This window comes from Gigantopelta aegis, chromosome 6, assembly GCF_016097555.1.
Source record: "Gigantopelta aegis isolate Gae_Host chromosome 6, Gae_host_genome, whole genome shotgun sequence".
NCBI classification, from domain to species: Eukaryota; Metazoa; Mollusca; class Gastropoda; order Neomphalida; family Peltospiridae; genus Gigantopelta; species Gigantopelta aegis.
In genome coordinates this window covers 64,150,976-64,168,755 of record NC_054704.1, presented here as the reverse complement: position 1 = coordinate 64,168,755, position 17,780 = coordinate 64,150,976, and the positions used below count along the sequence as shown (strand labels likewise).

The 17,780-nt window shown below is 37.9% G+C and overlaps 1 protein-coding gene across 2 annotated transcripts; it reads right to left on the bottom strand.

Moving 5' to 3' along the window:
- Positions 1-1,489: 1,489 nt before the first annotated feature.
- LOC121375076 (carbohydrate sulfotransferase 14-like) lies at positions 1,490-16,660 on the bottom strand. Of its 2 annotated transcripts, XM_041502305.1 has the most exons (4): positions 16,504-16,660; positions 4,084-4,246; positions 2,982-3,025; positions 1,490-2,339 (listed from the first exon to the last, which is right to left on the bottom strand). In XM_041502305.1, exons 2-4 carry the CDS (start codon positions 4,202-4,204, stop codon positions 1,491-1,493), a joined length of 1,014 nt encoding a protein of 337 aa, XP_041358239.1. In that variant the 5' UTR covers positions 4,205-4,246; positions 16,504-16,660; the 3' UTR covers position 1,490. The 2 variants fall into 2 exon arrangements, with proteins under 2 accessions (XP_041358239.1, XP_041358240.1); XM_041502306.1 differs by lacking the exons at positions 2,982-3,025; positions 16,504-16,660 and having other exon boundaries at positions 4,084-4,220.
- Between the last annotated feature and the right edge of the window lie 1,120 nt (positions 16,661-17,780).

Here is a 17,780-nt window from a genome sequence, read left to right as displayed (position 1 = left end):
CTTCTATGGATCCACAAAGCGCGACGTTACTCTCAATGACCTCTCAATGGATAGCCAAAAGATTAAAACATTGCCTCCAACTGATTCAGTTGTAGCACAACATATCCTACGTGCTCACTACCAGTGTTGTCTGTGGAAGTATGCTAAGAAGAAAAGTCCACCTGACCTTGATATAACAGACTATGAATAGCGAATCATTACAAGTAATGGAATCAATGGAACCTCTCAAAGTTGTTGCATGTGGATGTTCTTCTGACAAGACCTGTTCTAGAAACGCATGCAGCTGTAAAACAAATGGTGTCTCTTGTACATCATACTGTAACTCTATTTCTGAAGAAAAGAAAAAAACCGCCTAGAAGAGAGAGAGTTAAAGACACCACTAGAGCACATTGATTATTTAATCATCGGCCATTCGATGTCAAACATTTGGTAATTCTGACTTTTACTCATCAGAGGAAACCTGATACATTTTTCCATTAACAGCAAAGGGCCTTGTATATGCACTTTACCACAGACAAGAAAGCACATACCACAGCATCTGACCAGTTGTGGGTGCACTGGTAGGAACGAGAAAAAACCCAAATCAGTTGAATGGAGCCACCGAGGTTATTCGAAAGAAAGAAAGAAAGAAATATTTTATTTAACGACGCACTAAACACATTTTATTTACGGTTATATAGCGTCAGACATATGGTCATGGACCACACAGATTGTAAGAGGAAACCTGCTGTTGCCACTTCATGGGCTACTCTTTCCGATTAGCAGCAAGGGATCTTTTATTTGCGCTTCCCACAGGCAGGATAGCACAAACCATGGCCCTTGTTTAATGAGTTAAACCCAAATCAGTTGAATGGAGCCACAGAGGTGATTCGATCCTGTGACGTAAGCACCTCAGGCAAGCGCTCAAAAAGAGAGAGACACAGACAGAGAGAGAGAGAGATAGAGATAGAGAGAGAGAGAGAGAGAGAGGAGTTGAGAGAGAGAGAGAGAGAGAGAGAGAGAGAGAGAGAGAGAGAGAGAGAGAGAGAGAGAGAGAGAGAGAGAGAGAGAGAGAGAGAGAGAGGGGGGGTAGGGGGAAGAGGATATTATTTATCAATTTACCATAGCTATTAAACACCTTGTAGCAGGTGAATTGTCAAAATACAACTGTGTAATCTATCGAGTATTCCTTCGTTTTAATTTGGGAGGCGGGACATATCGCTCGCTTGATATGCGGTCAGTCTGGGATCAATCCCCGTCTGTGGGCCAGTTGGGCTATTTCTCGTCCCAGTCAGTGCATCACGACTGGTATACCAAAGGTCGTGGTATGTGCTATCCTGTCTATGGGATGGTGCATATAAAAGATCCCTTGCTACTAATGGAAAAATGTAGCGGGTTTGCTCTCTGAGACTATATGTCAAAATGACCAAATGTTTGACATTCAATAGCCGATGATTAATAAATCAATGTGCTTTAGTGGTGTCGTTAAACAACACAAACTTTTTTTCACTTTAATTCGATTTATTTAACATATTCTGCAAAATGGGTGGAATCGTCAAGTTAAACATCAAGTAGTCTAGATTATATATAGGTACCAGTTTAACCAGGCGCGACAGTGGTATTTTGTTGTAGTACTCTTTCAGCTTCGACGTAGTTTTGGCGTGCTTGTAATTGTAATCTCGTTCAGGATACTGCACTAAATGAGAAACCCCAAGATGGTCCAGAACTTTTTTGGCATCCGCGTCCGCGTTGTTCAAGTGGCCGACGAAGTCGTACTTGATTTCACACGGCGAGGACAGGATGGAAATCAGCTGCCAGTGTCTGTTGTACGAATAGACCGGACTGTCCACGACGTAGGCAATGAACTCTGAAAACCTCACACCCAAACCAGACGCTACTGCCGCCTCGGCTGGTTCTCTTCTGTATGCTCTTATTATACGTGTGCCAACCTTCCTCCAAACAAAACGATTCTTGTCGCAGAACTTGTTCCGGTACGTAGACAGAAGTCTCTCTAACGGATCTCTCACGAAGATGAACTTGTAATAGTGTTTGAGTCTGTAGGATATCTCCTCCTGTGGAAGACTCGCCAGATAAGACAAGCTTCTGAAGTACTTGGTGTGGACGCTTTTCGTGCTCAAAGACAAAGGGTCTGACGTGTTCACATTGCCTGACAACACCAGCAGAACGCGTCTCCAGTTGGATGAACCAACCTTGGGCACGAGGCAGAAGATGAACTTGTATTTATCGTTATACACCAGACGATCATACTTCTTAGTATTTCTGAGGGTATTTGTCGCACATGGTGACTGACAGTATTCTCTTGAGGTCTGGTAAAGGTTGGATTTGATTTCTGCATCACACTGAAACGGGATTAAAGAAATTATGCTAATTCACATAATTTGTATCTTGTTTGGTTTGAAAAAAAAGAAGCGAAACTAAATCATTGAATTTTTCTTTACTCTCGCGATATAATTGATTGAACACTGTCGTTATTGCAGTCGTCATATTATGGAAAAGACGATATCCCATATTGCTTTTAAAAATAATAATTTAAATTGTTTAAAACACACACACACACACACACACACACACACACACACACACACACACACACACACACACACACACACACACACACACACACACACAGCCCAACATTTACATTTGGAAATAGTCGAGAAAAATATATACAGTTGAATCCCGTTGGCTCGAACCACGTCGGTGCTCGAGAAAGTGTTCGACCCATCCGGTAGTTCGACTTAACCATTCGGTCAACAACGTGTTAGTGTAACTGCGTTCTTGGTTCGAGCGTTGCGGTGTATTCGACCCTTCCGAGTTCGACCCAACGAGATTCTACGGTATGTGCGTGCGTGCGTGCGTGCGCGCGCGCGTGCGTGTGTGTGTGTGTGTGTGTGTGTGTGTGTGTGAACGCGTGTGTGTGCGTGTGTGTGTGTGTGTGTGTGTGCATGTGTGTGTGTGTGTGTGTGTGGTGTTACGGTTACCTGTGTTTTGAGAGAGGCGCGTTGTATTTGCTCGTTGTGGTGATCTATAAATAATCAAAATTAAAGAGAAATAAAGATACAGAATATATACTTAAGGAAAATAATTTCATTTATGTGAACTTCACATTCTTTCAACATTTCATTGATAGTGTCCGACTTTGCCAGACGCGCTGTACACATTATAACAGTGAAGTTTGAGTAACCAATTAGCGTTTAAAACCGAATGGATTGAAGAAAAAAAAATTCGGGTTACTATTTTTGCTTTGGAGCTAATTCTGGGGGATACAGCCAGGGAACAGCATAGCTAGCATCTTTATCACGTTGAAGATGTTGTAGCTGTTGCAGAACCTCCATCTCAAGTGTCTAAAATTGCAAACAATTAGATATGACCTTTCATTGTGGGTTTTGGGGTTGTTGGGGTTTTTGTTTTGTTTTGTTAAAACACGTTTTATGGTATGTTAAAACAGGTTTAGCATTAAAACGCTTTTAGTATGATTCTACAAATGCGTTTTAGTGTCAACGTTTTAAAGTTAAAACAGGTTTATATTTTTTTTTTCTTAGAACATCGTTTTATTCTTTTAAATATAGGTCATGGGAGCAGACGCGGATCCAGGGGGGATCGAGGGTGTCTGGACCCCCCCCCCCCCCCCCCCCCTGCTCGTGACCAACAAGCAGGATTTTGATAACTGGAATATACTTCAAATCCATCTAAAGCTATCTTCAAATATGAAAATTTCCTATCGAGAAGGGGGGCCTTCAAAGGCTCAAGACTGGACCCCCCCCCCCCGCTAAAATTCCTGGATCCGCTCCTGGGGAGTGATGATAAGTCAGAGTGATAGGTTGCTTTAAATGGTGAATCGTATTCATATACTTACCTTTGTTTGACACCCAATAGCCGATGTGTGGGTTTTTATGCTGGGATGTCGTTAAGCAGGAATTAATTCCTTAACTGGTCAGGTCTGATATCGGCTATTAGCTGGTAGGGCATAAGTGTATGAAACCGGCCTCGGTGCTGTCGTGGTTAAGCCATCAGACATAAGGGGTACCGGCTCCCACCCAGAGAGAGTTTTAACGAATCAATGGGTAGGTGTAAGGTTTTTACCATTTGTGAAAAGATCCGTGTTTGGTGTTAGAATGTTTACGTCCATCCAGTTGTAGTGTGCTGTGAATGTAAACAACGCCACTGCTGTAAACAGCAACACTAGAACACACATCTTGTTCATCGCTGAACACGAGTACGTATTATCGCTTCCAGGTGATAAGAACTGAAAAATAATCACAACTGATTAATAACAATGGGATCTTTTTAGACATGTCTAGAACAGCAAAACAATACACATGCATGTTACTTAGGCCGACGTCATACTTTCCTACAGACAATAAGATACACATGCTTTTTAGTATACACTTTCTCCCAGACAGAATACGATATACATGGGTTTTTAATGTACACTTTCCCACACAGGATAAGGACACGCATTTTAATGTATACTTTCCCACCAACAGGATACGATATACACGCTTTTTAAAATATACCTTCCCACAGACAGATATAAATGTTTTTTTAATACACACTTTCCCACACAGGATAAGCACACGCGTTTTAATCTATAGTACAAGAGCATTAGGGTTTGGGGTGGGGAAAAAAATGTAGAAAGCTAATTTTTTCAGGAAACATTCCTGAAATATCCCTGATCACATATCTGATGAGTCCCCAAAAATCCTCTTTGGGCATTTTGCATAATTAACCTAATTTGCATATTAATGAGCAAATTGCCTAAAAGTCAGAAAATGGATCAAACAGCTCACAGTATCATCAACCATTACCTTGAATTGAGTAAAAACACTTGAGTTTAATAATATTTTATTAAAACTTTTAGTATTTATGGGCTGTACAGACCAATCAGAACATTGCAAATACCTCCTAATTTGCATAATTTGCATGCAAAATAGCCACAATCAGACAAATTATATACTATTGCTATTGGAGCATCTAAAAAAACAATTCAGGGAAATGTGGGACAGTTTTTCTCTGAACTTTTGCACTGCAATGTGTGCAGGAATGTGAATATTCAAGAATATGATATAATTAGCATAAGTGTGCCATTCAAAAATAAATAATTTAAAGGAAAATGAGAGATGACGACCCACATCACAAATTAAAATAACTGAACTTGACCATCAAATTCTTAGATATCTTTTATGGAAACTTAGATATGACTGATTAAAGTTAAATCCTGATAGTGATTGCGAATCTTTATTTACTGTCATCATAATTGACTGGGGTTGAATTTTCAGCTGACAATCTTGAGCACCCTATCTGGAGCAGCAGCACGATCTTTTGATATGGGGGACAACACTCCATCAATAAGCTCCCATCCCCATTCTGTGGTTGAAATGTCCGAATTGCCTAGTCAGCCCTGGACAGTGAGGTACGTTCGATACGAATGGAACTTGGCTGCTGCAGAAGTTGGAGGTAGCAATTTTAGCTGAAAGCTATCAGAGGTTACCGACTTGCGGCTTACTCTTTGCATGTAATTCAGATGTCCCTGTTGGTCCAGTGTGGTGGCCTTCTTTGCACCATACAGTCTGAGCAGCAACTTTTCACCAGCTGCAGTAATCTCATCATGGCTAGCATCTTTCTCATTGAACACATTCACTATGGTCCAGTCTTCTTTTATGTCTTGAAGTGCTTTCTGCTTTCCTATGTTATAAGGTGCTGACACGGTGTCGCAACCAGTGATGGCATGTGCCAGAAGGATATGTGACTTCACATTAGGAGAGAGGGCATCCTGAAAATCGAATAAACAGTATCTGGTTTGGTGGTGGTATGCATTCTGATGTTCTTTTGTCACTGAATGAGTGAGGATAACCATCAAGTCTGTATCATTGCCACCAAGAACAACCGGCTGCCTAGTTTGTGCATTTGTCATAGCCACTTGACAGATCAAGTAATCAGCATCACCTTCACTTTGGTAACAGGTGACATGTTTCTGCTCAAAAGCATTCTTAAGGAAAGTTATAAGTTGAGCCTTGTTTTTCCAGTTGTTCAGAAAAGCCGGTTGTTTGACAGTCACTGGTGTATCAAGACTGACAACAACGTCTGGTGATGTAATATGGCTAGCTCGACGATCTTGCTCACATGTCTTGGTGTTGGCACTAGTGTCATCAGAAGGGATGTCATGACTGGTGTGACGGAACATGCTCTTATCTTTTCGCCTGTGGCGATGTTAATTGTTTTAGAGGGCCGTGTGCAGCTTGGTTACGTAATACCCCCGCACGACGGTGGTAGAGCTGCGTCCCAATATGCACTTAGACCAGGTGTGGAGGCCATGTGGCCAGTAGTTACGTAATAACTCCGGTAGTGCGGTTTATGACCGGGGTATTTCTAGCGAACTGGCGACAGTAAGTCTGGCCATCTAAGAAAATATACCGTCCCTGGGAGTTGTGGAAATATCACATGATAGGTGAGGTACCGCGTTGTGCCCCCAGGCGATATTCGCTGTCTCTGAGATTTTTGAATAAATAGATAGGATTTTAGATATATTGGGGAGAAACATTGGAAGGCTCCCGGGGAACGTTGTCCGTTTGGACTGGTAAATATATTTTTCTGCTCTGTTGTATAACCTTGATGTGATTGATGTGACTTTAAATATTTTAATACTGTATAATACCAATATTATTTAGACAGTGTCTCCGATAATCTGACGAAGTAAATTGTAGGCTTCACTGTTCTAAAATATTAAAGCTTAGCCAGTCATCCTAGAGAACCTAGGTAAACTGTAGGTTATTGTCTTTATTGTGATATGTACCAGTATTAATTCTGTATTACAAGGTTACTGAATGAGTAGTTAAGGGTTAATTAAAAATTAACCAGTTAGGAATAGAGTTGTAATTCCTTTATTAATTAAGTTCCCCTGGCAGCGTTTCTCAATTACCACACATGTGTGTGTTGTATCACGGTGAAGTGATTAGAATATTGTGTAAACTAGACACCTAGTGATTAACTAATTAAGTGATTAGCTCTGGGTTTTTATTATTTGTTGTTGTTAATTAACTACTGCGGCACGTACATGTGTCAGCGTTGTGTTAATACAGATTCCAAAGTGTATTGTGTTTTGTTGTGTTTTCTAGTGAACCTAAACATTAGGTGATATAAAGACAATTATTATGTAGGAAGTTTTTGGTGATAGGCCTGTTATGGAAGAGAGTGAGATTGTTCCAGAGATAGAGATAAATGAGTTAAGTGTGGAACAACAGTTAGCTTTTAAAAAGCTTGAGTACGAAAGAGAAGAACGTGCATTAGATAGAGAAGAGAGAGAGAGAGAGAGAGAGAGATAGAGAGAGAGAGAGAGAGAGAGAGAGAGAGAGAGAGAGAGAGAGAGAGAGAGAGAGAGAGAGAGAGAGAAGAGAGAGAGAGGGGTAGAGAAAAAGAAGAGAGAGAGAGAAAGAGAAGAGAGGGAGAGAGAGAGAAAAAGAAGATAGGGATAGAGAAAGAGAAGAAAGGGTAGAGAAGAGAGAGAGAACGATAGAGAGAGAGAGAAAAAAAAGAAGATAGAGGTAGAGAAGAGAGATTATAGGGATAGAAAATTCCAGTTTAGTCCATTGGCTTGTGTATATTTGTGGAATTTACTGCTAGATTCTTGGCAAATAGGCTTAGACCACTCTAAATAGTGTAAGGATAAAGAATTTCATTGTTGCCATTCTGGAGCTCTTTTTGTCAATATCTCGCTTATTAAGGTAGGTAGAATCACAATTCCAGTGGCTACACCCAGGTTTTTGTATACAAGGATTCACATAGTGTCATAAAAAATTGATAGAATGGTCGCCATCTTGGATTTCATCTCAAATTGTTTTGTTCTCAACATAAAATATGAAGGCAAATTCCACAAATGTACAGAACCAAGGTCAGTTACAAATACAATTCAAGTGGTTACCTAGGATTTAGTAACCAACAATTCAGATGGTGGCATTAATCATTAGTATAATAGCGGCCATCTTGGATTTCAAAATTACCACTACATCGTATCTGTTACAAATAGAATTTCGCTTGGCATTTTACCCAGGTTTCTCTCTGCTCTGCAATGTCATGTCCAATAACCGGTGGTTCAGTATTGCAACACTTTTCTGTATTTCCTTCACAGTTACACAGTTCAGTACAGACTACTCTTGATGCTTTACAAGAACATCTCCTTGAACACATGGTAACATAACTTTTGTTGCTTCGTCCACATCCACATTTCACCAACTGTAATATAGAAGCTGGGGCAGGTGCTACTTGCGACAGCACAGGTTTCAAGACTCCATCAACTGATGTCCAGCCTAACCTCAGTGGGTCAAGCCGTTTAGGAGTTAAAATGAAGTCCTGCATCCATATGTTAGCTTGAGATCCATGACAATTCTGGTGCTGTCAGGCAGAACTTGAGCAGCGTTGCCGATGTAGATGTTATGACACATATTCCGCCATGACCCTTAGCATCCTTGTTTAAGTGTTCCATGGCTTGGTCAACACTTATACGTGTGAATAGAACACTATTGTTCGTACCAACTGTGAGCCCACCATTAATAAAGTCATTCCATACACCTGGCTGATTGACTTTGATTTCTTGCAGTCGGACGAGGAACTCTGGTATGTGTCATATGCAAAGAACAATACGCAGAGCTTTTCAAGCGTGGCTAAGTAGAGATACCAGTCATCTTCCCTTGTAGCTCGTAACAACTGTAGCAATGTCATCACCTGATTCATATACATTCTGGCCCATTGATACATGGGATTTTGATTTTGCTCTTCATCATATTTGGCAAGATGCATCTCAAGATTCACTGATTCCAAGACGACGCAGAAGTCTGCATGTGCCTTTAGTACATCTCCCTTGTCTTTGCAGGTGTCATAAAGTATCCTGCCACTTGACTGCAATGTTTCCAAAATCACCGGTCTCTCTTGGAAGAATGTGTCAAGCCACAGGTCAAACAATGCTTGTAGTGTAATTTGATGTGCCTGCACTGCCCGATTATAATGATTCCCATTGATGATCTGTGTTGTAATGATAGAGCTGTATAGATCTGCCTCCTGCCATGCTTGATGCATACCGCTACCTTCAATTGTTCGTCCTAGGCATCTCAGACTATTTATTGCTGCGTGGAAACCGCCTGGACAAAGAACCCACTTATTTCTGTAACTAGGATCTAGATGTTCTAGTTTTAGTGCTCTCTTATAGAGGTCCATATCCAGAGTAGCAGTTACTGGATTCCCAGGAGAAACAATCTGGTTGAGTTTCCACAGCTGCTCAAGTCTAGTGGCAAGGGTAGACCAATCCTGTGGTGCCGCATTTATGATTGGCATCATGAAAACATTATCATTCAACGCTGGAGTATGCCTGGAAGTCAGTTTGTTGAGGAGGGAGTTGTAGGCTGACCAAACTGATAGCATATGCTCTTCAGTATTGGTAATTCCATGAGCCACAGCCACCAACGAGACGTCCTCGTCTGGCAATTCATTTAACTCCACATTAATTGGTGTCATTTCGTCTGAATGACATGCATCTTCTGCCTCAACTACAGCTCTCCTATTTATACAACGTGCCATTAACCAAGTTAGGCCATCTCTTTTCGCTTTTTTAAGTTGGTCTTCATGGAAACCGATCTTGTATCCTATGTACTTTGGACTGGATTTCGGAGTAGGGTTGCCTTCGATTCTGCAGAAAGATAAGCTTATCACTGTACTTGGAATGTTAACAAGCCGCCTGTTGCTTCACACTGACCAATGACCAATGGATTTAGTACAGGTTTGCCACCACCAGCAGGTTGGTACACATCGGATGCCAATCCATGAAAACTCCCTTCGCCATCAGGGGAGTCAACATTCATGTCAATGTTATCCAGTGACCCACGGATGTGTCTATTCTTCATCAGACCAGGTGGTACATATACACCAAATGTTGTAATCTGTGCACGTATTGCATCTGCAATATTATTGCATACTTTTGTTACTCGATCATAAGATATCCCAGCACAACAGCCATATAACACTTTTACTGCTTTCTGACTTCGAAAGTTGTGATACATATAGAGTGAGAGTCCAACTGTATATGGACTTTCAAATGTATGGCGAAATGGCGATTCAGTTGTCTTTGGAACAAATGACAACTGCCGCTGGCTTTTACATTCGCTTGCGACAGATTGGGATAAAATCATGCATGATTTGTGCAGATCCTTTGCTCTAGATGGTGTTGTAGCTGCTCTGGCTCCTTGAATTGTCCATCTTACTAATGCCATTAACTCTCCTGGCACTTCTGAGTCACTGAAATCCAATAAGGTACCCGCAAATTTCCACGACCGGTCATCATCATTTCTTGATTCAAGTATAGCCTGCCGTACAATCCTTGCACATTTGAATATTTGCGTCATATTTTTCCTAATATCTCGCTCAGTTTTATCATTGTAAACAACTGTCTGTTTTGCACTTTTACTATGAATAACAGAGGGGGTTCGACCCTTGCTTTCAATTATCTCACAGGTTACATTTTCACGAACTTTCCCTAACAGTTGTCCTCAGGTGATGTTATGATGCACAATACCATAGTCTCTCATCATGTTATTGTAAACACACGCAGCATCTGGAGTTACAAACTGTCCGTCATCCACACATTCCTGTATCTCAGCGTAAAATTCAATTTCAGCAGATAAGAAGTTAACAGACTCGTCATAATCAACTTCTCTCTTCTTGCTCTGTCGTTCAGGTGCTTGGACATATCGGCTCCAGCTTTTTGTATAACAACTTTTATGATAGGTGATATCTCTTGCAAGAAAGTCACCTTCAACGAGTATATTAGCAAGATTTACTTTCCATCTGTCATTGTCACTGTTTTTTACAATCTGTTTAATGGACAATCCAATGTCTGAACTCCTACAATCGCAAAGTTTTTCGGATGCTCCAGTTTTTTTGTCTACTTTTGTCGACTGGCAGAAGAAGCATTGGTTTCGACAAAATGAAGGAACAGCGGAGCGAGTAACTTTATTTGAGGACGATGCACTTGGGCTGGTGTCAGTTTGTGACAGGACAGATGATGGCCGTCCCTTGGTCCGTAACATGAGGGGGGCAACCACATTTTGGCTCATTGCTTGTTCATATCTCTCCTTGTCTCGTTCTGTATGTTGTTTGTGCTTTGTTTCAGCTGGAGATCAACTGCTGATACTCCTTTCAGTCTCTGCTGGAGTGCGACAAAGGTCGGATTTTTGTATTTGGCACGTACAGATACATTTGCCAAAAACAGTTTGTAGCTGTCAATCTTTGTTTGACCGAGGCACTCATTTGCCTTACTGTCCTGGCATTTCAGACAGAGCTTATAGTCTGTGGGCTTCTTTTTTGCAGTTGGCTCTGTGTCATCCATTATATTACTCGAAAAGCGCAACAGATTCTACGAGTTCCCATGGAAGATGTAAGTCTCTGACTGCCTGTTCACCATGATCTCTGGGAAAAAATTTTTAATACGTCAGATGTTGAAACGCCGATGAGTCCAGAATGGCTGACATTTTGGAATTCAAGATGAGGTGTGATATTGACAAAGAGACCCAGAATCGCGGCCATCTTGAAATCCAAGATTGGACCGTTCTATAAAAAATGTATGACACTATGTGAATCCTTGTATACAAAAACCTGGGTGCAGCCACTGGAATTGTGATTCTACCTACATTAATAAGCGAGATATTGACAAAAATAGCTCCAGAATGGTGGCCATTTTGAAATTCAACATGGCCGCCCTAAAGGTGAATGGAAAAAATGGCAACAATGAAATTCGTTATCTTTACACTATTTAGAGTGGTTTAAGCCTATTTTCCAAGAATCTAGCAGAAAATTCCACAAATTTCAGATGTTCAACAGAAGCCTATGGACTAGTTAGCAAAATTAAAAGTGGAACATGAGTTAAAGTTGAATGCTGAAAAAGTTAGACGGGAGGCAGGAAATGGGTTTAACATGTCGGGGGCTTATAGATCAGTGCCTGTATTTAACGACCAAGAGGTAGATATGTTCTACCAACTTTTTGAATGGGCCGCTAAGCAGCTAAATTGGCCGCAGTCTAAGTGGACATTGTTAGCCATGTCTAAGTTTAAGGGGAAGGCTAGCGTAGCTTATAATTCAATGAGTGATGAGCGAGCAAGTCAGTACGACCTAGTTACGTCTGCAGTGTGGAGGGCTTATGAGTTACGACCTGAGGATTATCGTTTACAGTATAGCGAGTTGAAAAAACGCAGGGTCAGTCTTATAGTGAGTTTGTGGCTAAGAAAGCAGGGATGTTTGATAAATGGGTGGTTTCTCATCAGGTAGGGTCATATATCTGGCAATACCTGGTGTGGCAATATTTTTCAACAACACAAAAACTAATGTCATTGTGCACAATCAAGTAAGCAGCTTTGATGGAAATGTATTAGCCATAGACGTATCATTAAATAAACAACTGTTTACTCTTGTGAATATATATGGTCCTAGTGATAGAGATACACTTTTTTTCAACAACTGGAATCAATTTTATAAAAACTGGGGAATGCATCATATATAATAAGTGGGGACTGGAATTTAGTTTTAGATAAGGATATAGATATGTCAAATTATAGTAACATAAACAATCCAAAAGCTAGAACCGAAGTTTTAAATCTAATTGAGGAAAATAATTTAGTAGATGTTTGGCGTTATCAACATCCAGATATTAAACGATATACTTGGCGGCAAAAAACTCCATTTAAACAGAGTCGTCTAGATTTTATATTAGTCAGTGAAGACTTTTTAACGTATCCCTGCAATACATCCATAGAAACAGGTTACAGAACTGACCACTCATGTCCTACACTCGAAATTAAATTGTTAGACATTACAAGAGGAAGAGCTTTTTGGAAATTTAATAACTCTCTTTTAGATGATCATAACTATATTTTTATGGTTAAAGAAATCATCAAAGAAAGTGTAAAACAATATGCTATATCGATTCCCTCCAACTTTGACACATTATCTAGAGTTGAACTTTTTAACATAAACCTAAATATTGATGATCAATTATTTTTAGAGATTTTGATGATGAAAATTAGAGGTAAACCAATTGCATTTCCATCTAGGAAAAAGAAGGAACAGGAAAAAATAGAAAAACAATTAGAAAAAGAAATTTAAAATATTGATACTCAGCTTAGCCAAATGATAGCTGATACATCTCTAGAACAAAAGCTTTATAATTTAAAAAATGAACTAGAAACTCACAGAAAAGAAAAATTAAAAGGTGTTTTTATTAGATCTAAAGCTCGGTGGGTGGAACACGGAGAAAAACCATTAAAATATTTGTGTAGCCTAGAAAAGAGAAATCATGTGACAAAAGCTTTAACTGTATTAATAGACAACAAAAATAATGTACTCGAAACTCAAAAGCAAATTGAGAAAGAAGTAGTAGATTTTTATAAAACATTATATACTAATCGAGATGATGAATTAATTAACGTTGATCTAAACAGAGAACTTCATAACTGTAGAGTTGCCAAACTAAACGATAATGTGTCAAAATCGCTAGAGGGAGAATTAAACTATAATGAAGTTACTAAAGTTCTGAAAAAAATGAACAATTATACGTCGCCTGGGACAGACGGATATATGGTTGAATTTATGATATTTTTTTGGACCGATATTAGTTATTTTGTCATTAAAAGCTTAAACTTTGGATATAATCGGGGTCAGTTATCTGATTCACAAACATTAGGATTAATCACACTTATTCCCAAAAAAGATAAGACAAAAGAATATATTATAAATTGGAGACCAATATCACTTTTGAACGTTATTTACAAATTAGGGTCAGCAGCTATTGCAGAAAGAATTAAAACTGTCCTCCCCTCATTAGTATCTATGGATCAAAATGGATTTATACATGGCCGATCGATAGCTAATAATATTAGACTAATATATGATACATTACATTATACAACTACACAGAATAAACCAGGAATGCTTTTACTTGTAGATTTTGAGAAAGCCTTTGACACCCTTTCATGGAATTTTATAACTAAGGTATTAGCTTACTTTAAATTTGGTGCCTCAATTCAGAAATGGATAACAATTTTCTACAATGAATGCGAATCATGTCTATCCATAAATGGTACTATTACTGAACGTTTTAAACTTGGCCGAGGATGTAGACAAGGTGATCCTTTATCCCCCTATATTTTTATTTTATGTGTTGAAATTCATGGGATCTTGGTAAGAAACAACAAAAATATAAAAGGAATTGAGATATGTGGTAATGAATTTAAAATATCACAGTTTGCCGATGACACAACATTACTACTTGACTGGTGTGAAAAAAACCTTACAGCATCTATGGAAATACTACAATATTTTACAAATATCTCAGGTCTAAAAGTAAACATTGATAAAACAAATATAATAAGATTAGGCAAAGATCGTAATGATCACAGAAAAATGTGTCCAAAATATAAATTAAAATGGACTACTGAATTTACAGTTCTTGGTGTCCATTTCTCTTCTACTAATCTGTATCAAATGCAAGAACTGAATTATAATAGAAAGCTAAAAGAAGTTAAAAAGTTACTCGAACAATGGTCAAACTGTTCTTTATCAGCATTAGGAAAACTTGCTGTAATCAAAAGTCTGGCTTTATCAAAATTTGTTTATCTATTTGCTTCACTCCCAAACCCAACAGATGCTGTCTTTAAAAAATTAGAAACTTATTTCTTTCAGTTTATTTGGAATAAAAAGCCTGATAAAATTGCTAGAAAAACATTAATTCGAGATTACCAAAATGGTGGCTTAAGAGCAATAGATGTTAAAATATTTTGTAATGCCCAAAAAATATCGTGGATGAAAAGTGTATATCTAAACCAAGACATTGCCTGTTTATTGAGTAATTGTTTACAGTCTAAAGCGGAATTACTATTAACTTTTGGGTCAGCTTACAGCAAGGCAAAAGCAGAGGTATGCACAAATCCGTTTTGGGAAAAATGTATTATTTATATGGTCAATATTTTTAGGAAAATGTGAATCTACAACTGATAAAACAAACATACTAAACTTACCAATTTGGTATAACTCTTTTATTAAAATCAATAATAAATATGTTTATTACAAGACATGGGCAAATAAAGGAATTTTATTTTTAAAAGATCTGTTTAATAATACCAGTTGGCTCACATATGACGAATGTTGTATGAAATATGACCTCATACCGCCATTTACAGTCTACAACGGTTTGATTTTAGCAATCAAAAAATATTATAAATTGGTTATATATACAGAATTAGTAACATTACAAATGCCAATAATACCTAATTGTTTGAAAGAACTTCTTAAAACAAACGTTTGTAAAAATTTCTACAAAGAGTGCATAAATGAACACACATCTAAATACAAAATAAACGCACAAATAAAATGGAATCATATTTTTGATATTGACCTCTGTGACAAATGGTGGGAAAATGTATATCTTATCCCTATCAAGCTAACCACCGACACAGGGCTCCGTTACTTTCAATACAAGATAGTTTTATTTATTTTAACAACAAATAAGCATTTGGTTATATATGGTATTAAAAAATCAGATAAATGTGAATTTTGTCATACGTTTAGTGAAGATTTAATGCACCTTTTTTGGTTATGTAAACATGTTCAAGCATTCTGGAATACTGTTATCAACTGGATATTCTTGAAAACTAAAATTAGACTCCAAATAAATGCACAAACAATTATTTTAGGCAATCCTAATTATTCTAAAAAAGATAATATTGTCAATTTAATACTTCTAATTGCGAAACAATACATATATAAGTCAAAATGCAAAAGTCAAAAACTAACGTTAACTGGATTCCAGAACAATCTGAACATGTATTATTATATAGATAAATATATTGCTACAATAAATAACAGGACAACTAAATTTGAGGAAAAATGGAATATTTGGACAAAATTAATTGTATAAAATATATATTATTCTATATGTTTTTAGTTTATAACTAATTACAAGTTGATCATCGGTATATACCTTTTTTCTTTTCCACAGGAAATATATTGATATATACTAGTATATATAAATGGGAGACCATTATTATAACATGTTTGTTTTTTATTTTTTTATTTTTTTATTATTTATGTTTGCTTCTCTTATATGTATGTTTATTATTTGCTTTATGTATGCTGTATATTTGGTGGTGAAATAAAAATAATAAATTATGTAGCTGGTAGATATGTTACATTTGTAGAATAAAAAAAGAAGTAATTTATAACGCTATATTTTTACCATGACTACTGCATTCAGTTTCTTTTGTCCATTTAGGTTAATTATATTTATAATGATGATCCGTTAAGTTCAGTCAATAAGAACGGAATGTACTTTTGCACGTGAATTGATGCTGAACTTACGAATCTATACAGGTAATATTATAGTTATGACTTTTTAAAAACAAATTCTATATTAAACATTTTAACAATGTCTTTTGAAAATGCTAAGATAGGAATAGAAATGTGCATCTTCACCTTGTTCAAGAAGATATTGCATTTACGCAAATACCTGCATGGTCAATAACAGACGTCCTTTGCAATAACAATTTTTAAAAAGCTCATTTCGTGTTGCAAACAAGTTATTTGAGAGCACTTGTAGTTGTGATGAAGAATTACTGATTGCGGTATATCGGCGTCAAAGTAGTTATTAGCAGTGGTGTATCGTGGGCGGGGCCACTGGAGCAGTTGCCTTGGGCGCAAAATTCTGGACTGGAGGAAGGGACTCGGGGAGTGTTAACGGTCCACTGGTTAGTGGGCGAGTAGTATATTTTGTACGTAGCGGGGACAACAATGGGAATACAATGGATACGCCTCCAATACAATGGATATGCACCTCCGGTACAATGGGTCCCCACTCCAGTACAATCGAGACGTCCCCTATTGTTCTCTCTTAGTACAATAGAGACATCCCCTATTGTTCTGTCTTAGTATAATGGTGACGTCTCTGATTGTTGACATTATTACAATAGATATGCACCTATTGTTCGGTGGTACAATAGGTGACACGCGTCTGTTGTTAGGTTTGACCGAGTTTTTGAGTTTATTATAGTTGCTACGAAATAGATAGGAATGCGGTCACTTTTTGTTGAAGCGTGTAACGAGGATAATGGGTACAATTACCTCCTTTTAAAAGCGGGTGTTTTTGAAAGGTGTTATTTTAGAGATATATGTTGAAATACTCTTTTGACTAGCAAACCAGTTGAAACCAGTTTCATTTGTTAGCATTATCCAATAACAACTTGTCTTTTAACGAATGCATTTGAATATGTGTTATAAGATAAAGAAAAGTGTATTTTAATCATTATCTGTAACAATTGCGTTAGAAGATGAACACTAACGACAAGAAACAAGATGTCTACTTCAGTTGGAAATATGTTTTAAGATGCGAATACAGTTTTGATGAAACAATAGTAAGAAAATCTAACCACTGGTTTAAGAGTCGTACGGAATGCGTTTTGGATGCTAAAAGTTCCTTCTGTGATTCGACTAACAGTACCAAGCGAATAATTACCAGGAAAATACGCCCATCTCGTGTTCTCGTGGATGAAGTGGATGTAGATGAGAACAGAATATGTTTAGAGAATTGGTTATCACTGAGTTATGCGATTGAGATATGTAAACTAATTCAGCGACTTTCTAAGGAAATGTGTATGTGATGCATGTTTGATGAGGAAAGAACTCATACTTGTAAAACATTGTCCCACGATGATATGATTAAACGCTACTATCCGATAGCATTAACTGAACTGAAC